Below are 20,980 nucleotides of genomic sequence, written 5' to 3' on the forward strand. Positions count from 1 at the left end.
TATCCAGGAGTGGTGTGCCGCCAATGATCTCTGCCATAATGCCAGTACGACTGAGATTCTCCTCTACGGCTCACCTGCTCTCTCCTTTCCTGTCGCTCTCTGGCCGGCCTCTCTTGGCCCTCTTTCTGCTCCCACCTGTGAGGCTAAAAACCTTGGGGGTCATCTTCGACTCCACACTCTCCTTCTCTCCCCACATCTCTGACATCTCTAAGAAGTCACACTACCAGATGCACCTCCTCACAGGTATTCTTCCTTTCCTCTCCTTCCCCCAGAAGCTTACTGTATCCAGAGCTCTGATTCTCCCTAGGCTGGACTACTGCAACAGCCTCTTTCTAAATCTGCCTGCTTCTACTCTCCGCCATCTGCAGCTCATCCAGAACAGGACTGCAAGACTTGTTCCTGGCCTCAAGCCCGGGGATCGTATCTCTCCAGGACTGAAATCTCCGACTGGCTCCCAGTGGCTGCGAGGATTAAGTTCAAAACCCTCTGTATTGTCCACAAGGCCTTCTAGGGCCTCAATACCTTCAACTCTCTCTTCCTAAATATCTTCCCTCTCGAGCTCTTCACTCATCTGCCTCCAACTCCCTCAGGGTCAGTCACTTCTGCAAGCAAAAAGTTGGTGGTAGATATTTTTCTTCGGCTGGGGCCTCCTTCTGGAACAGCCTCCCTGCCTCCCTTAAACTCGAGGAGAACCATCTCCAGTTCCGGAAGCACCTCAAAACCTTCCTCTTTGCTTCTGCTTTATCTCCTCTTCCCCCACCTGCTGAACTCCTGTCTGAAATTGTAACTGCACTGGTCACCTGGCCACCTTCTGATCTCGGGCCCAGGTCCCCTCCCCCACCAGTTGTTCCCTGGCAACCCCCGCACTAGGGGACTGTTTTCTGTATCCCTACAGTCCCCTACCAGCATTTGACACCAGATGTCTGCACCCCTGCACTTGCCATCAGCTGGCCGAACTTTTATTTAGTGCTTTTATTTATTCTATTTTGTTTTACTGTTAATCCCATGTACTGCACTGCTCATTCCCTTTCCCCCCTGCACTTTTCCCATTCCTCCTCCCCTGCACTTGCGCGATCTTAATGTCACCTGGCCTAGTAAGATTGCTGTCTCTGTCTTCCCATTCCCCCCCTTGCCTGGTCGCACCTTGAATTGCTTGTGTATAAGCGCGTTATAAATGCCATATGATATGTTATGTTATGTTACTTGGCATTTATATAGCGCCTTATGTCATTGGTATGACCTCAAAGCGCTGGTAGGTTGAACGCCCTCGGGAACTGCAGTTCGAGTCAGTAGAGATAGAAAGTGTCGTATGGTGCGTGGACGCACCGGATATGTGTGCAGCTGCTTTTTAGCGATAGGTGTGGTGCTGGGGAAATCAGTTGGATGTTTTCAGTCTGGAGGGTGGGCATCCAGACCGAGTTCTGGCTGTGTTAGGCCTGAGGGGACGCCCAAGCTAGCCGGAATGTGCTCAGCTAACTGTGTTTTATTAGGATGATGAGGTGTTCGTGGGGTCATGTTAGAATGAGAACAGCTAGACCGAATGTGTCATAGTATAGCTGTGTTCTAGTTGAATGATGGTGTATAGAAGAGAGTACGCGTAGTGGTGTGATATGGTGGTTATGTGTAACATCAGTAACCGTTCCATCCGATCCATCCAATTCTTCCGTTCCGTCCACTCCATCCACTCCATCGGTTCCATCCATTCCATCTAATCCATCCATTCCATCTACTCCATCTGATCTGTCCCCTCATCAATTCTATCTCCTCATCCGTTCCATCTCCTCATCCGTTCCATCCCCTTCATCTGTTCCATCCCCTTCATCTGTTCCATCCCCTTCATCTGTTCCATCCACTTAATCTGTTCCATCCACTTCATCTGTTCCATCCACTCCATCCGTTCCTTCTACTCGGTCCATTCTAGCCACTCCATCCTTTCCATCTTCACATTGTTAGGGATAATTATCTTATAAGGCTAATTTCCCAAACCTAGTGAGTCCCCCAGCAGTTTTGCTGGATTTTTGGGGTTTGTTTTTTTCTCCTGCTAGGAGTGAGACTCTTTTCCTCCCACTCTTGGGCATGATTTGAGATATGTCTTTGACTCTTTGTGTGCTTATGGGCTATGGGGTTTTCTTTCTGCTCCATAGGTGCTCCATAGGGTATCATCTATTTTTTATGTGTGTGTTACACAGCACCCTCAGTGCAGTAACACAGGGGTGTCATAGTGACCTCCAAACATAGACGCCATACCCTGGGACTGACTACTGTCTCCCAGGGCAGGTAAAGTCAACATTGACTTTACTAGTCCTAAATTGTGAACAGAACCAGTACAAACCATCATATTATGGAAGTAGTGGAAGGGGTTATTTATATTGCCCCTGGGTCTGTTTCCAAGGGGGCACTATCCAGTCCCCCCTTGTCGAGTTTCTGGCTGGTGGCAGTGGTTACCACGCAAAATATTCCACCAGAATATTCTCTACGGGATTTTCCCATTGATTTTAAACGCACCACTTTTTGGTGCAATGTTAAAGATACTGCTGGTTTATTTATTTAATATTAAATAACGGTTGGGTCTTTTTGCCAGAACTCTTTTCTAAAATGGCGTTCGTGTCCGTCTCTGTAACTCTGACCAAGGTCGAGCCCTTTGTTCCACTTTTTGGCGGGCTTCTCCACAGAAGCCCTCCAAATGGTGCCACTCTGTCTGGGTTCTACATGAAGGGTGGAGGGGGGAATTGGCACCCGGGACTGCGTTGCCTCTGCAACCCAAGTCACACTCTACTCTGATTGGCCCAGTGGTGAGCCGCACGGCTCAACACTTAGCATGTGTGATTGACATCTAGGCTGATGAATGGGGGTTTTTCTGCATAAAAGCAGGGCCTTTGGGACTGGAAAATCAGAAGTCGCCACAGGACCTAAGAATCTGAAGAGGGAAGAAGCTGAGCCATCTGCAACGACGACACCACTGGTGAAGCCCTGCTGCAACTACCTCACCACTTTCCCGACGACAAGAGAAGATCTTCTGCTGGATGAGTCTTCTTCCTCTGAGCTGGTGGGACCAACCAGTTCGCCCTGTTCACCTTCCAAAGACGTCTCTTGGTCGAATCGCCCGTGCCAAGCGGCCGGATAGCCAAGCTTCACCACTTTGACAGCGAATAAAAGGAACGCTCCTTTTATTGACTAACTCCGCGGCTGGTTTCATCCCTGAGAAGTGCAACGACTCCACGTTTCCTCCTTGATGAGATCCTCTCTTCCCCTGGTCGAAACAACGAACTGCAACCACTGCCAGGAACAACTGCCACCGCTGGAGCTTCCTCTCTGTTTAAGGTACTGTGTCCTGCCTGGCCTCCCTTTCTTCGGTTTGCCCAAGGTGACCCTTAAATCCTTGGCTTGCCAACTGGGTTGGCCCCAGACCTTCTAACTTTACCTTCTTGAATCGCCCCAACCTCTTTTGAACATTCTGCAAAGACTTTTAGTGCATTTTTAAACCGTGTGATCCTGGGCACATTTCACTTTCCTCCATTTAAAGTGGGCCTGTCCTATGAACTTTGGCTCTACAGTGTATACTGCCTTTATTCCCTTGCTGAGAACTCCTAAAAGTGTTGGGACCTGTTTTATTTCTATGCTCTGCCTTTTTCTCTCCCTTTAACCAAACTATTGGAGTGCCATCAGGTTATGCGCTCACATCTGTTTAACAAATCGTAGTATTTTAATTCTGTCTTGTCTAATAGTTATTAAGGGAAGTGTGTATACTTTACCTGACTGTGTTTCAACTTGCTTTTTATTTAGAGTGCTAGTGTATTGCCTAAAGTGTGTTTTAAATAAATAATTATATACTTTTTATACAAAGCTCTGGTCAGTGTTTGTTTGCTCTACTGTGTTTTTGGCCCTATTGTGTATAATCTATATACTGCCCTACTCTTCTTGAGAGAAGTCTGACTGCTCAGCCACAGCTACCAGGTAAATCTGGGTGGTGCAGACTGCTACCAATTGGGTTTACTGCTTACTCCTGTAGTCTTAATCTTTTTGCAGTGTTCCCCAAGGGAACTGCACAGGATTCTGCCTAACACACATTCATTCCATACACTTTGTCCGTTCCATCCGCTTCATCTGTTCCATCCGCTTCATCTGTTCCATCCGCTTCATCTGTTCCATCCGCTTCATCTGTTCCATCCGCTTCATCTGTTCCATCCGCTTCATCTGTTCCATCCGCTTCATCTGTTCCATCCGCTTCTTCCGTTCCATCCGCTTCTTCCGTTCCATCCGCTTCTTCCGTTCCATCCGCTTCTTCCGTTCCATCCGCTTCTTCCGTTCCATCCGCTTCTTCCGTGCCGTCTGCTTCGTCCGTTCCGTCCGCTTCGTCCGTTCCGTCCACTCCAACCGTTCCGTCCAACCGTTCCTTCTACTCCACTGTTTTTTTATCATACTGCATCGCCAGACCGGAGACACCTGTTCAGGAGAAGGGTGTAGGTCTGCAGCGAGCTAGTAGCAGTATAAGTTGTAGTGGAAGTCGGAAAAGCAGTGCGACCCGCAGAGCAAGTGTATCCGAGGCCGGTGAGTGAAGCACAGCATTCTAATACATTGTGCAAGCCTTGCCCGTAACAGTAACCAGCTCCTTATTAATTCACATAAGGCTTTATGTGAGTAGAAGTTGTTTGATACATTCAGAATACTCTGAACAATGCAAGATCTAACATGTACCATGCAAGATCTTCTATTCGTGTGAGAAGCTGAACGTTATGAAAATCCATTGTTCAATTCTAGAAAGACTGTTTTCTGTTCGAAGGAGGGGTCGTGTGTCCCTAATTAAGGAGAGGGATCACTGCACTGGCCATTATCGAACACTGAATGCTGACAATACAAGAGTTACAATCTATAACGTAGAAAAACTACTTCAAAGAGTGGTAGCGTGTGCCTAATTGTGATTTCCCCAGAAGGTCGGAAATCTAATATTGATCTTCACACTGAATACAATTGACTTTTTCATCTTTAAACCTTGACATCTTCTTCAAAGCGTGGTCGCATCTGCCTAATTGCAGTTTCTACAGAAATACTGAATCATACACTATACCTGAAAGTGGCCTATCTTTAATTCCTTAGAAGTTGATATTGATATTTTATTTCTATCGCGCTCGTACACAAGTGTTTTAGAGCGCGACAAGGCATGGGAGGGGAACCGGGGAGAACAAAACAGCGATCTCACTAGGCCCAGTGACATTGAGAATGTGCAAGTGCATGGGAGAGGGGTAGGGGAAAAGTGCATGGAAGGGGGTAGAAGTGGAAAGTGTGAAGCAGAGGAGAAACAGATAAATAACAATAAATAAATAATAAAGGCAACAAACAGTGGTAGTGCAGCCAGCAATTAAGTTACAGTATAAACTATTTAAGAGAAGAACAAACATTGCCCAAGCTAAGAGGCACCCCATTCTAACAGTGAAACTAACCTTTCTCAGAGTTAAAAAGCAATCCAGCAATACTGTCACATTACTAACCGGTAATTGGCCTAAAACAACAGTGTGCAAGTATTACATGAAGCTAAGAGAGTGGCACCAAAGCTTCTGGGTAAATATTGGACTGATAGCTGGCAGAAAGGTGCAGGTAAAGTTGGGGATGGTGAGCTGGCTGCTTGTAAAGACTATTTTGAAGCAGACTCAACCTGTAATGCCCAAGACTGTGGAAGTCAGAGAGAAGTGAGTCTTGAAAGCAAACCCAGGTTGTTATCGTGGCAGATAGACAAGCAAGTTAAATAGACTGCCCCCTTTGAAGAAAGCTATTCAGGGGAAGACTGCCTTACCTACGTGGAAGGTTGAAGCGCTTTAAAAATCGATCTTGTTGCAGTCTGTCTAAAAGTCATTAAAGCTGTGGCAGTAGTCCAAAGTATTGAAACTAAAGGGGTATTGTCAGTACATGCTACATTGCAGTTGGAGAAACCATGGTGAAATACTGTGGGAGAAAGGTGACTGTTCTCATGGTAAAGCAAGTAGAAATGTAGTTGTTGAAGCAAAAGAAACAGTACTAGGAAATCATCCTGACAAATATGCCAATTTGAATGTTGAAACTATCATCCAAGGAATCATAGCTGTTAGCCAAGAACTATGCATCATTGACAGTGTGGACACTGCAATTTCATTTTGAACTGTGGCAAATCTTCCTGTGGGAGTGACAAAGCATTGTGGCCAGGATTACCATTGGGGCTATTTTGCTAGAACAGAAAGGTGGTCAACTTCACCCAAAAAGATGATTTGTTGCCAGTGGAACCTTTTGTTGATGAACCTTTACTTTGACTTTAAACCCTCAAGAAATGAGTTAAGCGATTTTCTTTCTGTTGAACATTTGCTGAAGTGACTTTGAATCTTGGGGAAGGGAAATCACCCAGGAGAGTAGAAGGACATTTAGGAAATGTGAATGTTGGTTATGTCATGTTGAATTGCCATATCTTTTCTTTATGTATGTGTTGTTTAGTGTGCGGGCCAGTTATCTTGTGTTAGAGTGTATTCCCTTAGCTTTATGTTGGCAGGGAATTCTTCAGCAGAGTAGGGACACTGAGGTATTTTGGCTTATTTCCTTTTATAATAAAAATGGCATATTTAGAAAAATCCTGGAACAGTTGTCTGCCTCTCATTACTGACCCCTCACAATGGAGAGTCAGGTTTTTAATGTTTTAAGTGTAGTCTTGAAGATTTGAAAGGAGGTTGTGGCCCCTGTTATTTATGTAATGACAATCACTCACCCTTAAGCAAAGGCCATGCTTCCGTTAACCATTTACCACATTGACTCCAAGTTAAGGCTTAATGGAATTTTAAGCTAGACATTGAATGCTAATCTGTGTCCCAGATAAGGTCTTTAGGTGGGGAGTAATTTACACACTGTTTTGACAAAATAAAATGGTAAGAGTAAAAATAATTTGCCTCAGCAAGAGTGTAAATAGTATGTGTTAGGCAGAAACCTGTGCAGTTCCCTTAGGGACCACTGCAAAAGGCTTAGGACTACAGGTGTTGGCAGTAAACCCAATTGGTAGCAGTCTGTAGCACCCATATTTACCTGGTAGCTGTGGCTTAGCAGCCAGACTTCTCTCAAGAAGAGTTAGACAGTATATATAGTATACAAGATAGGTACTAAAATACAGTAGCACAAGCAAACACTGACCAGAGCTTGGGTATAAAAGTATATAATTATTTAAGAACACACTTTGTAAAATACACTAACACTAATATGGCAAGCAAGTTCAAACACAGTCACTATTAATATATATACATCCCTGATTACTTATTGAACAAGTCTTAGTTAAAACACCACTTATTTGCAGACAGAGGTGAGCGCTTAACCTAAGATGGGACTCCAATAAGTTAGTTAAAAAGAGAGAGGAAAGGGCAGAATTAGGAAAATACACAATGCCAACACTTTAAGAGAACCAGAGCAAGTCAGAAAAGGCAGAGTCTACTGAGGAGCAAGAAAGTAATAGGCCAGGCCCACTCTTGGAGAGAGCAAGGCGGAATGTGTCCAAGATCACACAGTTGAATAGTACTTTAAAGAGTCTTTGCATATAGTTCAAAAAGGGTTGGATCAAGTCAGGAAAAGTTAGTTAGCAGGTCCCAAGTCACCCCAGGATAGAAAGTCAAGGATTTACGGGACACCTTGAACAGTCTGTTGCAAGGGAGACCAGGCGGGACACAGTACCTGAAATGGTGAGAAAGCTCCAGCGGGGGCAGTTGTTCCTGGCAGCGGGTACAAGTCGGTGTTTCGTCCAGGGGAAGAGAAGATCTCGACGTGGAGGAAAGCTGGAGGTCGTTGCACTGCCAGGGAAGAAACCAGCCGCAGAGTTTCCTGGTTAAAAGGTACTACCCTTTTATTCGCAGTAGTGGTGAAGCGTGGCTATCCGGCCGCCGGGGTGCTTGGCACGGGCGATTCGACCACGAGACGATCCAGGAAGGTGAAAAAGAGGGCAAACTGGTTATCCCCACCAGTTCAGAGGAAGAAGACTCTCCGGGATGAAGATCTTCTCTGTCGTTAGGAAGTGGTGAGACGGTTTAGCAGGGCTCCACCGGTGGTGTCGTCGTTGCAGGTCGGCTCAGCTTCTCCCTCTTTGGATTCTTTGGTCCTGTGGCGACTTCTGAAGTTCCAGTCCCCTAAACCCTGCTTTTATGCAGAAAACCCCCATTCATCAGTCCTAGCTGTCACTCAAACATGCTAAGTGGTGAGCCGGGGCGGCTCACCACTGGGCCAATCATACAAGAGTGCGACTTGAGTTGCAGAGGCAACTCAGTCCAGGGTGCCTAAACCCCCCTCCCACACATTCTGTAGACCCAGACAGAGTGGCACCACTTTTGGAGGCTTCTGTGTAGAAGCCCGCCAAAAAGTGGAACAAAGGGCTCGACTTGGGTTGGAGTTACAGAGGCGAACATAAATGCCATTCTAAAACCGAGCCCTGGCAAAAAGACCCAACCGGGGAGTAAATATTAAATAACCCAGCGGTATCTTCAACATTGCACCAAAAATGTGGTGCGTTTAAAATGAATGGGAAAATCCCGTAGGAAATATTCCGGTGGAATATTTTGCGTGGTAACCACTGCCACCAGCCAGAAACTCAACAAGTGGGGAACTGCACAGTGCCCCCTCGAAAAATAGACCCAGGGGCAATCTAATTTCCCCTACCAGTACTTCCATAATATGATGGTTTGTACTGGTTCTGTTCACACTTTAAGACTAGTAAAGTCAATGGTGACTTTACATGCCCTGGGAGACAGTAGTCAGTCCCAGGGTATGGAGTCTATGTTTGGGGGTCACTAAGACACCCCTGTGTTACTGCACTGAGGGTGCTGTGTAACACACTTACCAAAAATACATGAAACCCTATGGAGTAAAAGACCCCATAGCCCATAAAACACATTACAAAGTCAAAGGATATCTCAAATCATGTCTAAGAGTGGAAGAAAAAGCAGGAGAAGAAAATAAACCCCAAAAATCCAGCAAAGCTGCTGGGGGACTCACTAGGTTTGGGAAATTAGCCTTAACAGAGAATTCTCCCTAACAGTATGCGACAAGCAACCAGAACATTACTTAACATAAAAATTAATAGAACACAACCAAAAACGTTGGGTAGCAAGGATGTCTGTCTTCGAACAAGTTATTAAATTTGTGGAACCTTTTCTCCTATACATTAACGCGTTGAACACACCACATTGATGCAGCCTTAATACAAATGCACACAACACAGGAACTCCGAAAGAATACTTTTGTGCAATGCAATCAAACATTCCCTGAAAAAGCATAATGTGTATGTTAAATAGATCCTTTCCTAATTTTAACTAAGTTTTCCATCTTATTACTGCAACGATTCTAAAATATTAGGAAAATAAATATGCATGCAAAATGCCCTTCTCCAGACCCAAAACACAGCAGCATTTGAAAAGAAAGAAATAATTTCTCATCTCACTGTGTGCTTTGCCAGGCTCGGAGCACAGTGGGAACTGTCTGAACCGCTCCTTTATGGCCTGCAGTTTCCTCCAAGGAGATTAAAACCAAAGCACATGTTCTGGTTTCTCTGAAGTCACCTGCCCTTTGCAGTGACCTCTGCTCTCAACTGGTGTGTAAATGGTATGCATGGAAAGATAAAAGGTGTCGTATTTGCAAGATATCAATGCGTAAAAAGACCTGGTATGAAAATTTTAATCTGGATGCCTGGTCGTCCAAATACATATCCACCCTCAATCTGACAGGTGCCCCTAAACCCAGCGGATAGGGAAAAGACAGCCTTTTCGACACCAAGATCTTTTCAGTTCACAGTCCTGCCCTTTGGCCTACATGGAGCTCCTGCTACCTTTCAAAGACATTGTCATCCATAGTAAAAACCTGGCCTGAACACATCATCTCTGTTATCTCGCAAGCCCTTAGGAGAGCAGGTCTAAGGGAAAACTCCCAAAAATGCCACCTAGCCCAGTCGCCATTAAAATACCTGCAATATTTTCTGGTGAGTGGACTAACCAGACACAGAAAACCAAGATAGTGCAACAAACTCTTGTACCCAAAACAAAAAGAGAGCCACAAGCCTTCCTAGGGTTGACCTGTCACTACCGTCAGTTCATCCCTAATTATTCCAAAATGGCTGCAAATCTTACTGACTAATTGAAAAGCTCTGACCCCAAAAACCCATCTGGTGAAAGGAAGATCAGACCAGCTTTGAGGGTTGTGAAAGAAATATTGTATCAAGAACCCATCTTGGAAAATGCCAGAGTTCTGTGACAAATCGCCAAATTCATACACTTCTACCCGTGGGCTTTGGGGGGCAGGGGTTGTGAGGCTAGGGAGGTGAGCCTGATTATGCAATTTCCTCCCTAGAGGTAGAGTCAAGCGGGACCTCACCAGGAGAGGCTCCCCCCATGGGGACAAGGACTCTGGTTGCTATGAGGAACTCCCTTCCCAACCCATTCAGCAACCAAATAACTACAACCTTACTTACGGAAAACCAGAAGAGTCTCTATATATTTGTTACTGTGAAACTCCTGAGAACCAATACCTAGTTGTGAAGGAAACACATAAAAAGTACTTCCACGAGCAGCTGGGGAAGCCCCAGCATAGCGTCATAAAAGTGGGAGGAACTGGAGAGAGAGAGTGACCCTGGAGTTTCAAACCAGCAAGCGGTCTGGTGCTGGAGAACACAGGGAAGCGCTGCTTCCCAATGTGAGACAGGGATGCCCCTGTCAATGCCCCATTTATACTTTGGAAGTAAATACCTTGTACTGCTCTGGACCAACCCCTAGATGGTGACCTATGCAAAGCAAAGCTGAAGTTTTAACCTGTTTAGGTTAACATGCTTTGCATAGGTCGCTATCTAGAGGTTGGTCCAGAGTAAAAAAAGTTATTTGCTTTGAAAATAAAAGTTTGGTTTGTTAATTGTATAGCGCACATCGCCCATGGGCATCTTGGGGCTTAGCTTGAGAACATGGTTACAGTAAGTTCCATATAGAAATTACAGACAAAAGCAAACATAGGAAGGATAATACATACAGAGGAGAGAAAGTGCGAAATAGTAACGTACAAGGGGGAGCGATAACTTTGCCCCTTGAACGCAAAGCTCTGACGGATACATAAGGATTAATAAGTGGATGCAGATCCTCACTACAGGCTTAGCACACCCAATGTGCAACTCAGGTGCAACTCAGGACATGATCAAAATGGAGGACATGTGGAAAAGATGGCGGCTCGCCTATTATAGCGAAACTACATTGAATACATGAATGGAATGCTTATGTAATGTAATGGAAAGCTCAGCTCTTATAGCAAAACTACATCAGATACATATAAAGACATTATAAAATTAGCCGGCATATTTAATGGAGAGCGCAGCTCTTATAGTGAAGCTGCAACAAATAGATAGAAATACATGGTAATGGAGGCATGCATGTGCTGTGGAAAACATAACCGAAGCAGCAAGGCCCGGAGTTGATATAGTGAGGCATAAGGAGCCAATAAGGCATTTTACGTAGCAATAATAAAGAAACGGTGGAAGTTGCATTTATCGCCAGATAGTAGGGGCTTTTGACTAGCGATATATAGCGGTGGAGACAGAATATATTTATTTTGTTCAAGAGTAGTAGGTTAGGCATGGACTGTCTCGGTAATGAATACGAACAGAAGCAGTTGGGTGCAATAATTGCCAAGTCGATAATGTTATGACCATGACGGCTCATAGTAGAGCAAGTCTGTGAGAGTTCATAGTATTTCGGTGATGTAAAAGCAGAGATATGGACGTAGGTCTGGAGGGAGGGTCGCTTGCAGAAAAGTATCACAGAAGTATGCATAGATAGCAAAAGGACGGTAGCGTGTGATGTAAGTGGTGCACACGCTCATAGCACCAGAGACGGAAAGTATGAGTAATTGGACAGCCTAGGGGTCAGCAGACAGTCACTTGGCCAGTGCGAATGTACGCTTCTTACCTGATATCGATCAGGATCAAGTGAACAGATGTGTGGGCCACAGGCGAGCGTACGTATAGAGGTTAAGGCCTGGGAATGGACAGGGAAAAGACAGGGTTAGCCTTTGAGCGCGGCCCTTAAATGCCAGACCCGGCTTTGCCTCCCGGCTCAGCCGGGCCTCTGCATTTGCTGGGGACTAGAGCGGTGCCTCCAGGCAGCTTGGCCAGCTGCAACAAAGGACGAAATCACAGCAGACATCTTGGTATGTGCTCTGCGGGTGCTACTGCTGATGGTGAATGTAGCAGATGTGGTGCCACGATGGAATGGGGGACATCCTTCTTGCTGGAGTTGAGCAGGGAAATAAAAGTGGCTTATTGACGGAGGGCTTTACTGTCACACTATGCCTACCCTAGATGTACAGCTTCCCAGCCCATGATCCCTTACTAGTCGACTCCTCACATTGGTTCTTTTTCTGACATGATGTAGACAGCAGAATTTGAGTAAGCTTGAGTGTATAGAATATATATCTTATATTTACGTGTGTGTGCGTGCACTAATGATACAATAGGCCCACTTATTAGGAAGTATGCATAAGTATTTGTGTGAAACCTGCTGTCACAGATTGGAATTTCTCCAAAGCTGATTCAGCATTTCATTTTGTTTTAGATTGATACATTAAGTATGTTAACCTTGGCAACAATAGCACCTGTTAATACAGTACTGTTTATGTCAGGAGTAATCCTGCATAAAGCGCATTATACAAATGTGTTATATTATTGGACTGAGTTTTCATTTTTGAAGTATGCCACACATGGTTTCAGTTTTTTAGGCAATGTAACGTCTGTTTTTTGTGTATCTGCAGAAAAAGAAAACTTGTACCCACTTATTGATGTTAATTGGTGGGCAAATAATGCTGTGATATTGGCCCGCTGCTCAGGCGCTTTAACGGTCTCCTCTGTGAAATCCCTGAAGAACTTGCTGGGAAAATCTTGTGAATGGTTTGAACCCTCCCCACAGGTTACTGCAGCTCATGATGGTGGATTTCTAAGCTTGGAGGTACTGTATATAATGGCAATCTATACATGCATATATAAAGTATATATCTGTTGTTCAGACTAAATTACTTTTATACTTGTAGTGCAGATAAACCATATCATTTACCCTACCCAAAAGGGTTATTTTCGCCAAAGTATGTAAATCTAATTAAAGGAGCCCAGGTATGCTTTCAAGCTATCATTATCCATTTCCACTCTTATGTTATGTTAAATCTACTTGTAAAGCGCACAGTCACCCGAAGGTATCATGGCGCTAGAGGGAGAGTTCCTGGCCAGACGCCAAGTAGTGCCTAGAAAAGGTATGTTTTAACGGCCTTTCTGTAGGCTAGATAGTTAGGGATTTTCGTTATGGTCCTTGGGAGATCATTCCACAACTCTGCAGCTGCAATAGAGAAGGCACGTCCTCTGACCCGGGCCCGTTTGTATATGGTCAGCAGAGGCTGAGCGAGTGCACCTGCTCTCCGATTGAGAGTCTCCAAGCGCAGACTGAATGGCACAATTAGCACAGAATCCAGTGCTGGTCATTGGGCCGGCTCTCAGCGGATCCGAGATCCGGCACCAGATGTGTAGCCGGATCTCGGGATCCGGCCAGAGTCAGCCGCCCAAGCCCATGAACCGCGCTGGAAAAAAGAAAGAAGAAAAAAAAAAGCGTCCGCGACAGCAGCATTGCCGTTTACCGCGGCTTTGGCACTGATGTGTAATGCACAATGCTCACTAGATGTACAACTGAAAGGAATCAGTTGTTCATGTATCGAGCATTGTGCTTTACACGCCAGAGCCGCGTAAAAGGCAATGCTGCCCTCGCGGGTGTTTTTTTTTTTTTTTTTTTTTGGGCACAACAAAATGAGCCAGGGCCCATCAAGGGGGCCTAGCCTAACTGCAGGCGTCCTGCTGGCCCATTAGGCCACGCCCCCCTGAAGAGCCCCGGCTCAATGGGCTACTGGCACCCCTGTCAGGCAGCCTTTTGTAGTGATCAACACCCTCTCCGCAGGGGAGAGGGTGTTGATCTCTGCATTTATTTTATATTGGGTTGCCTGGCAGGGGACAGCGCCTCGCCTATTCAGCCTTAATGGTGGCGCTTCCCCTCGGCAGCTGGGGAGGGGCAGCGTCGCCATTAAGGCTGAAGGGGTGAGGCTGCTGGAAGCTGAGGCCGTTTTCCTGAAGACTGAAACTCACGGAGTTTCAGTCTTCAGGAAAACGGCCTCAGCTTCCAGCGGCCTCACGTTTCTCTCCACAAATGGTGGCACCGGCCCACGGGCATCTCCTGCTTAAAGGTATGCCTCGCAGGTGCGGCGCCACCATTATGGCTGAAAGGCATTTTTTTCCTGGAGCCTGAAGCTTTCGCACACGAGCGAGAGCTTCAGGCTTCGGAAAAAAATCCCTTTCTTGTAGTGGCCGGGGCTGGCAGGGGAGATTAGTGGGCCCCACAGGGCCCCACCTCAGATTGAAATTTCGGAGCCTGCCGAGCCCCGACAGGCCCCGTCCCACTTAAAGCCCTGGCCGGTGGTAAAAGGCAATGTTGCCTTTGTGGGCACTTTTTTTTTTAAAGTATTTATCTGATCGGATGGCCACTACCAACCACGCCCCCTCTTCCCCCAACTCCTCCCCCACCCGCACTTGTGGGATCCCCCACCACATTTTTTCCATTTCCACCACTGACAGAATCCAAACGATGTCCGCCCGCAGTCGGTCAAACATTCTATGTGCAGTCACCATGGGAGGGGAGCTTTGTGTGTTGGCTCTTTTATTTTTCTGAAGTTTGTTTATTGAACTGTTCATTGCACAGCAAGTTGGTACATTTTAATTACGCTGCCTCTTCAGCAAAGAAATCAACAGCAGCAAAGTGGGAGGAGGGGTAAGAGCTGGCCAGAGTGCTTGTAAAGGTAGGGCCCATACAGCAGGTGGAGTTAGTGTAAGTGAGACACTTATTGTTTTTTCTTTCCCTTTAATCAGTCACCTGACCCACTGCCATTGGTCAGAGGTTGCCCGTCACTGACATGCAGACCACTGCTCCCACTTGATCTTCAATCTAAAATGCATTGGGCTGGGTAACATCCCTAAACGCGGGTCATTTGAACACAGCTGATCCAGATTCCTAGTACTAACTGTTTCACTGCCTTGAGGTGGGATCATCTTACCGCTGCCAGCAGGTACCAGGATCTGCAGAAGCACTAGACATTGAAGAGTACCAACATGATCAGCTGAGGAGCAGTCTCAAACCATGATGGAAAGGGACAAGAGTCACAAGCAGTGGATTAAGTGGGATGCTAAATCGAGGGGGCGGGGCTTTCATTAAGCGGCGTGGCCTACATGTGGGTGTACTTAGGCCACGCCCCCTAATGAGAGCCCCGTCCCTCGCCAATGGTGGCAAGGGGGATGGTGAAAGTAGGGAAGCTGGGGCGCACTGGAATTATTATTACCTTTGGTGCGCCCAGCCCCTCGGGCCAGCGCGAACCAAAAATGTGACACCAGTGTGCCCCAGCTCTCACACGCAGCAGGCAGCCCTTTCATTCAAGGTGCCGTGTGGTAAAAAAAACCACGGGCTCCTTGAATGAAAGAGCTGCCTGCAGTGTGATGACTCTGTACAAGTAAACAGGAGGAGGGCTGGAGGGCCCAGTCTCGTTTAAAAGGATTTGTGCTGCATGATGACTCTTTACTCAGAAACAAAAGGAGACACTGGCCCCTCCAGCCCTCCTCCTGTTTCGGAGTTCAGATCCACCTGGCAGCCGTGTAGCTGAAGCTACAGTAACAATGGATGTTTGTATATGTCAGTACTTCTGTAGTGCTGACAACTGCAGGCAGTCCGTGTAACTGTGCAGCGCTTCGGCTACACGGCTGCACAAGGTTATCAGCGTGGCTGGGGCTAGTCAGGAGACGTTTCTGGACACTGCTGGGGCTTGGCCCCAGCTAGCCCTGGCCCACTTAAAACCTAGGGCATGAGTCAGCAAAGCAAACAGACCGTGGCGCACAGAGACTATCCCTGGGGGGCTGGCAAAAGATTGCATAGCTGGCCCATGTTCAAGGATGGCTTGCCCAGCTGGGTCTTTCTACTTACTGGCAAAATCCTCGCCAAATGGACACTAGTGCAAAAGCTAGAGTGAAAGAAGCCTTCCTTCCAGGGGTATAGAGCGATTAGGGCTGTGACAGTTGCAAGGGCGCTGGAGATGGGTCCATTGTATCTGGAACTAAAACAGACCCAGGGATTTAAATTATCTGGACATACTAAATCCACCTTATGCTCGTGCATTGTATTTGCGATTACGCTTTGGTACTTTACCAGTGCTTGACCTTACTAAAAACTGGGCTGGGACAGAAAACTCTGTGTGCCCGCTCTGTGATAAGGGTGTGGAAACAATGGTCCATTTTTAATTATTGTGTGAAAGTCTGAAAGATCTTAGAGCAACGTATCTAAAACCCCTGTTCCGCTTACATTGTGTTCTCAGTGTCGGGGACGCTCTACGGTTGTGTAAGCAATCCTCGGACTCCAGTGTGGCCTATGTCTGCAAATGTACCCACCGAGCATGGCTAAGAAGAGATACGGCTCTTCTGTCTAATGGCCCAAGATCTTGGGCATTGTACAAAGCTCACCCTAGATAAAGCATGGACATGTAGGGGGAATTGAGGCAGCGTGAATATTTTAGTGTCCTATCATGCACTGGTATTAATGTGTCATGTACATTTTATTATGGAATTACTTTGTTTAATCTGATTTTACAACCCAATGTTGAACATCTTGTACTGTGTATTGTGGCTTTATCCATTCAATGTATTTTATCTCTTTTTTGTAACTGAAATGGTTCACGCTGAATAAAGGTATTTACACGCACATAAAGTAAATAAACAGTGAATCTACCATTGGTGATGCGATTTCAAGATTAACACATTTTCTCTTTTTACCTTTTGACATAGAACAAATGCTCAAGACACACATGGCGGGGGCTGCACATTGCAGTCATGGCAGGTTTTTAACAAACATAGTTTCTGTGTGTGTAATTCCCATTAACATGAGCTCTGTGTAGATGTATCTCATGTTGATATCCCGAACATCTGGGGCGAGTTTAGCTCTGGGCGACTAGAGCTGGACACCCTTAATGTGTATTGTTAAATACTGCAATTGTTGCCCCTGTTAGTGCCACTGGCCCCGAGCTGGATGTTATGTGGAGACTCTCTCTGTGCAGGATCTGAGCATTCTTGGTGTGTTCTCTTCTCCGGTGGCACCCTGTGCTCAGTGTTGCATGTCACCCCTCTCCCAGGATTTGTGTAATACCATGTGACCAACCCAATAAAAGGGTTCCGGCCAAAAACTGACTCCTGCGTGATCATTGTTAGCACCATGCTGGTGCCATGCGGTATGCAGCAGGCCTACTGACTGGCCCTGCATTCGGACAGTGCCCCTGCCGGGCAACACGGTCCCAACTGTATGGATCTGCTGTGTGATCACGGCCATGGGTGCACCCCCAGCCTGGGCGCCCCCAGAACCGGGGCTGCAGTTAGCTGGGTGCCCCGGAGTGTGCAGGGTGTTCCCTGCGGTCTCTACACTGCGTGGATGCAGTGTTCTTTCTGCATACCGGGTGGGACCCTCTCTGGTGAACCGGGAGCGGGCCACAGCAATGGCGGCATGAGCCCGATATGCAGGAGGAGTGTGCTGGCTGCTGAAGTCCCGTTTGTGCAGTCCTGGAAGCAGCGTAGGCTGCTAGTGCGGCGGGTTGCCCAGGGCCCCGTGCTTTGTTTTTGCATGGGCCGCCTGGTGCCACAACACTCAGCTATATCATGATCGGCCACAGTGCCATAGCACGGCATCATCTTGTGCACCACATGCTTGTGCCACACTACATTCCCTCAAGATGACTTAGCTGGCCATTGGATATTAACGGTCACCATTGGAGTTCACAGAGCTTCTTTCTGTCTGCACGCCTTTATTGCTCTTTGGGACAGGGCGTTACATCGCAGAAAATGAGCTCACCACGCTATACGTTTACCATGTCAAATAAGTCTGTACTGGTGGGAGAAGAGTTCTCAACTCAAATGTCCGGGATGCCTCATGGTGTGGCTGCAGTCCTCGCATCCAAATGGAATCATGTAATTCAAAGGTACCCAAACAACAGTGTAGGAGCAAAGGGTGGCCCCCTGTTAAAGGCTATAGGACTTCTCTCGTGACGTAGACATTCCTGTGTTTCCGGAGCTTGGGGCTGCTAATCTCCTGAATTATGTTTAAACCCCCTAGGAATTATGACATTGTTTCTTGAAATGTAATGACTGTGCAGAATCTACCCAAACAAAGCCTAATCCCCATTATAAATCAGCCATGGAATGCACTGTGGGCTTGTGGTGCACAGGCACACGTGATGAGTAAGAGAGAGCACGGGGGGGAGGGGGGGGTGTCAAAGTGGGACACTTTTTTGCCCCATACGGACCAGTTTGATCATTACTTCACCATGCGGCTAGTAGTTTTGACCAGTGTTGCTGAATAAATATTCATTAAAATGCACAATTTGCATAACACTTGTCAAAAACCTCCCCTTGGGGACTACTGAAACAGTCTGTAACAAAAGAAATGAATTGCCATTTGCAATGGTGGGCCACTTTTTCATTGTTACCCGAGCCAATTTCATGTCCCAGTCCGGCCCTGAACATAAGGCGTAAATTTGACCTGCGATATTCAGCCCCTTGGCCGTGTACGGCACAGTGAAGAATGCAGAGTGGCTTGAAATTGATTTGTTGAGTCGCCAATGCAAGGCTCGGAGAACCAGAGATATATTGGCTCCATAAGGAGAGCCAGTGGCAACCCAGGCGGCCAGATTTTGGAGTAGTTGCAGCTGATGGATTAATTTAGTTTCAGCCAAGTAAAGGGAATTACACTAATCCAGCATCGAGATTACCATAGCCGCCACCACAGGGGGGTGCAGGCGGCAGGAATCATAGGCAGCACCTTTTTAAATATTTTTAGTTGAAAGTGGCCGGCTTGGCACACAGTGGTTACTTGCTTGTCCATAGACAGGGAAGTTGACAATACTACCCCAAGGTTTTAACCTTATCCACCGTGGTGTGGAAGGGGCCCAGGCAAGAAGTCCAGAAGGACGACACCCAGAGTGAAGGATCAGGAGGGCAACCTACCTTCATCACCTCAGTTTTGTCTCAGTTCAGTGTGTGCCAATTGTGATCCATACACTCACCCACAGCCGCCAGACACCTCCGCAGGTAGGACGACACCTCAGCCTGATCAAGATCTAGCCCGATCAGGATCTGAGTGTCCGCCTACGAATAGCACCTGACGCTAAAGGAGCGCATGAGACACACAAGGGCCCTGATGTAAATGTTGAACAGGATGGGAGACAAAGAGGAGCCTTGCGGTACTCCACAGGTGAGGTGGCAGGGGACAGAGGAAAAAGGAGGCATAGTGACAGTCTGAGTACGAACCGCCAGGAAAGAGGTGAACAGGCTAGCACCTGCCCAGATGTTCCCAAATGGGCAAGGCGGGACAGCAGGTTGTGGTGGTCGACCGTGTCGAAGGCTGCTCAGAGATCTAACAAAATCAGAGCACCCACTCCACCTGCGTCAACCAGCCTGGCCATATCATGTTGGACGGTGACCAGAACACACTCAGTGATCCAACCGGAGAAGCTTAACTGATCAATTGAAAGTTACTTTTAGAAACATAATTCGACATTTCTAAATAACTATCTTTCACCCAAACCATTTTTTTGAAAAAGCATATTTTACACAAAGGTTATGCAACAAATGGTTGTTTCCCTTTTGTTTTCATATTGTAAAAGTGTTTTGTAAAAAATAGTCTTAGCCTGATACCATGAGTATGAATACAATATTTAACAAGTCACGCTGAACATCAAATAGTCAAAAGAAATTACCTCAACCGTAATAATACTAACTATAGAACATCAAGTATTCTTTATAGAATACATGCTGGCAGTGTGATGGGATTAAAAGTGTAGCACGGGGGAGGCAGAGTAAATAAGTATTTCAACAAAGTTATCAGTCATAGGCGACACCTCGGAAAAGTCACTGCAAATAGATGTCGCGTGTTAATATCCACAAAAGGGTGTAGATGTTATCAAAGTTGCCCAGGAAACCTCTGTGTTTGTGTGTAGCTTGTTCAACGGTCAAGGTAGCAGTAGTTCATTGAATAAGTCATTAACACCGGCTGGATGAGCACTTTCCACAGTTTAGGTATTTATTTTCTTTGCAACCATTGTACAAATTAAAAACCATAATCTGCTCACACTATTCAAATGTGCATACTAATTGTAATCCTTTAGTACATAGATGGTTTCATCTGAACTTGTTTCTGCGGGACTAATTTGATCCTTTTGCAAGTTTGTCTCACTGAATCTTGTATTGTGTGTATACACAGTTATGAAATCCATGTGGGAGATTAAACTGTCCTAATTGGGTACAATTCTTATTTGCAGTCAGTGCTTGTAAGAATTTTTTTTTTTGCACCTTTCCCTCCATAGATTCCTTTGGGCACCCCAGTCTTTTTACATATTTTGAATCCTGTCCTGACTTTTGAGGGTCAGTAATCCTTGCCTTTTTTGCTGCTCCTTATGGGGAAGACTGTCCGTACTGAGAGACTTTCTTTTGGAATTCTGCACAGATGAAGTGCTGTTAGGATATTTTTTATTCTTATAACTTTTTACCTAATGGCTTTTTGGTTACTTTGATGATGTTCCTAAGACAAGCTGGTGGCAGCTGTGTGATTTTTACCATTGTGATATTTTTCTTGTGCACTTTTGCATTTACCGTAAATGGTTACTAAAGGTGGCTACCACGCTAACATTGGTGTTCCACAGGATTTCGGCTTGTTCTTTGTCATCTTGTCCTTGGGCCTTCTACCTACCTCGCCAGGTTAGGAAACGCCATGTATGGTAACCCCTTTCCTGCTTTCACAGGCAATTGGGTTTTGTGTTTGTGAGCCAGAGGAGGGGGCTGGGACTGCCTGGTCCCAGTCCACATCCTTCGGCGCCCAAAAGTTTGTTCCTGGACAGATGCGATTGCCAGTGG

General features: G+C 46.2%; 1 protein-coding gene across 3 annotated transcripts in view; it reads left to right on the forward strand.

The window, feature by feature from the left end:
- Positions 1–20,980, forward strand: part of NBAS (NBAS subunit of NRZ tethering complex) — a 3,456,930-nt gene that overhangs the window by 692,016 nt on the left and 2,743,934 nt on the right. For all 3 annotated transcript variants that reach the window (XM_069605942.1, XM_069605943.1, XM_069605944.1), the window contains exon 14: positions 12,769–12,962. In XM_069605942.1, coding sequence (XP_069462043.1) covers positions 12,769–12,962 — 194 coding nt within the window. The remainder of the gene's footprint in view (positions 1–12,768; positions 12,963–20,980) is intronic.

This window comes from Ambystoma mexicanum, chromosome 4p (assembly GCF_040938575.1).
Source record: "Ambystoma mexicanum isolate Mex_15411 chromosome 4p, UKY_AmexF1_1, whole genome shotgun sequence".
Lineage (NCBI taxonomy): Eukaryota > Metazoa > Chordata > Amphibia > Caudata > Ambystomatidae > Ambystoma > Ambystoma mexicanum.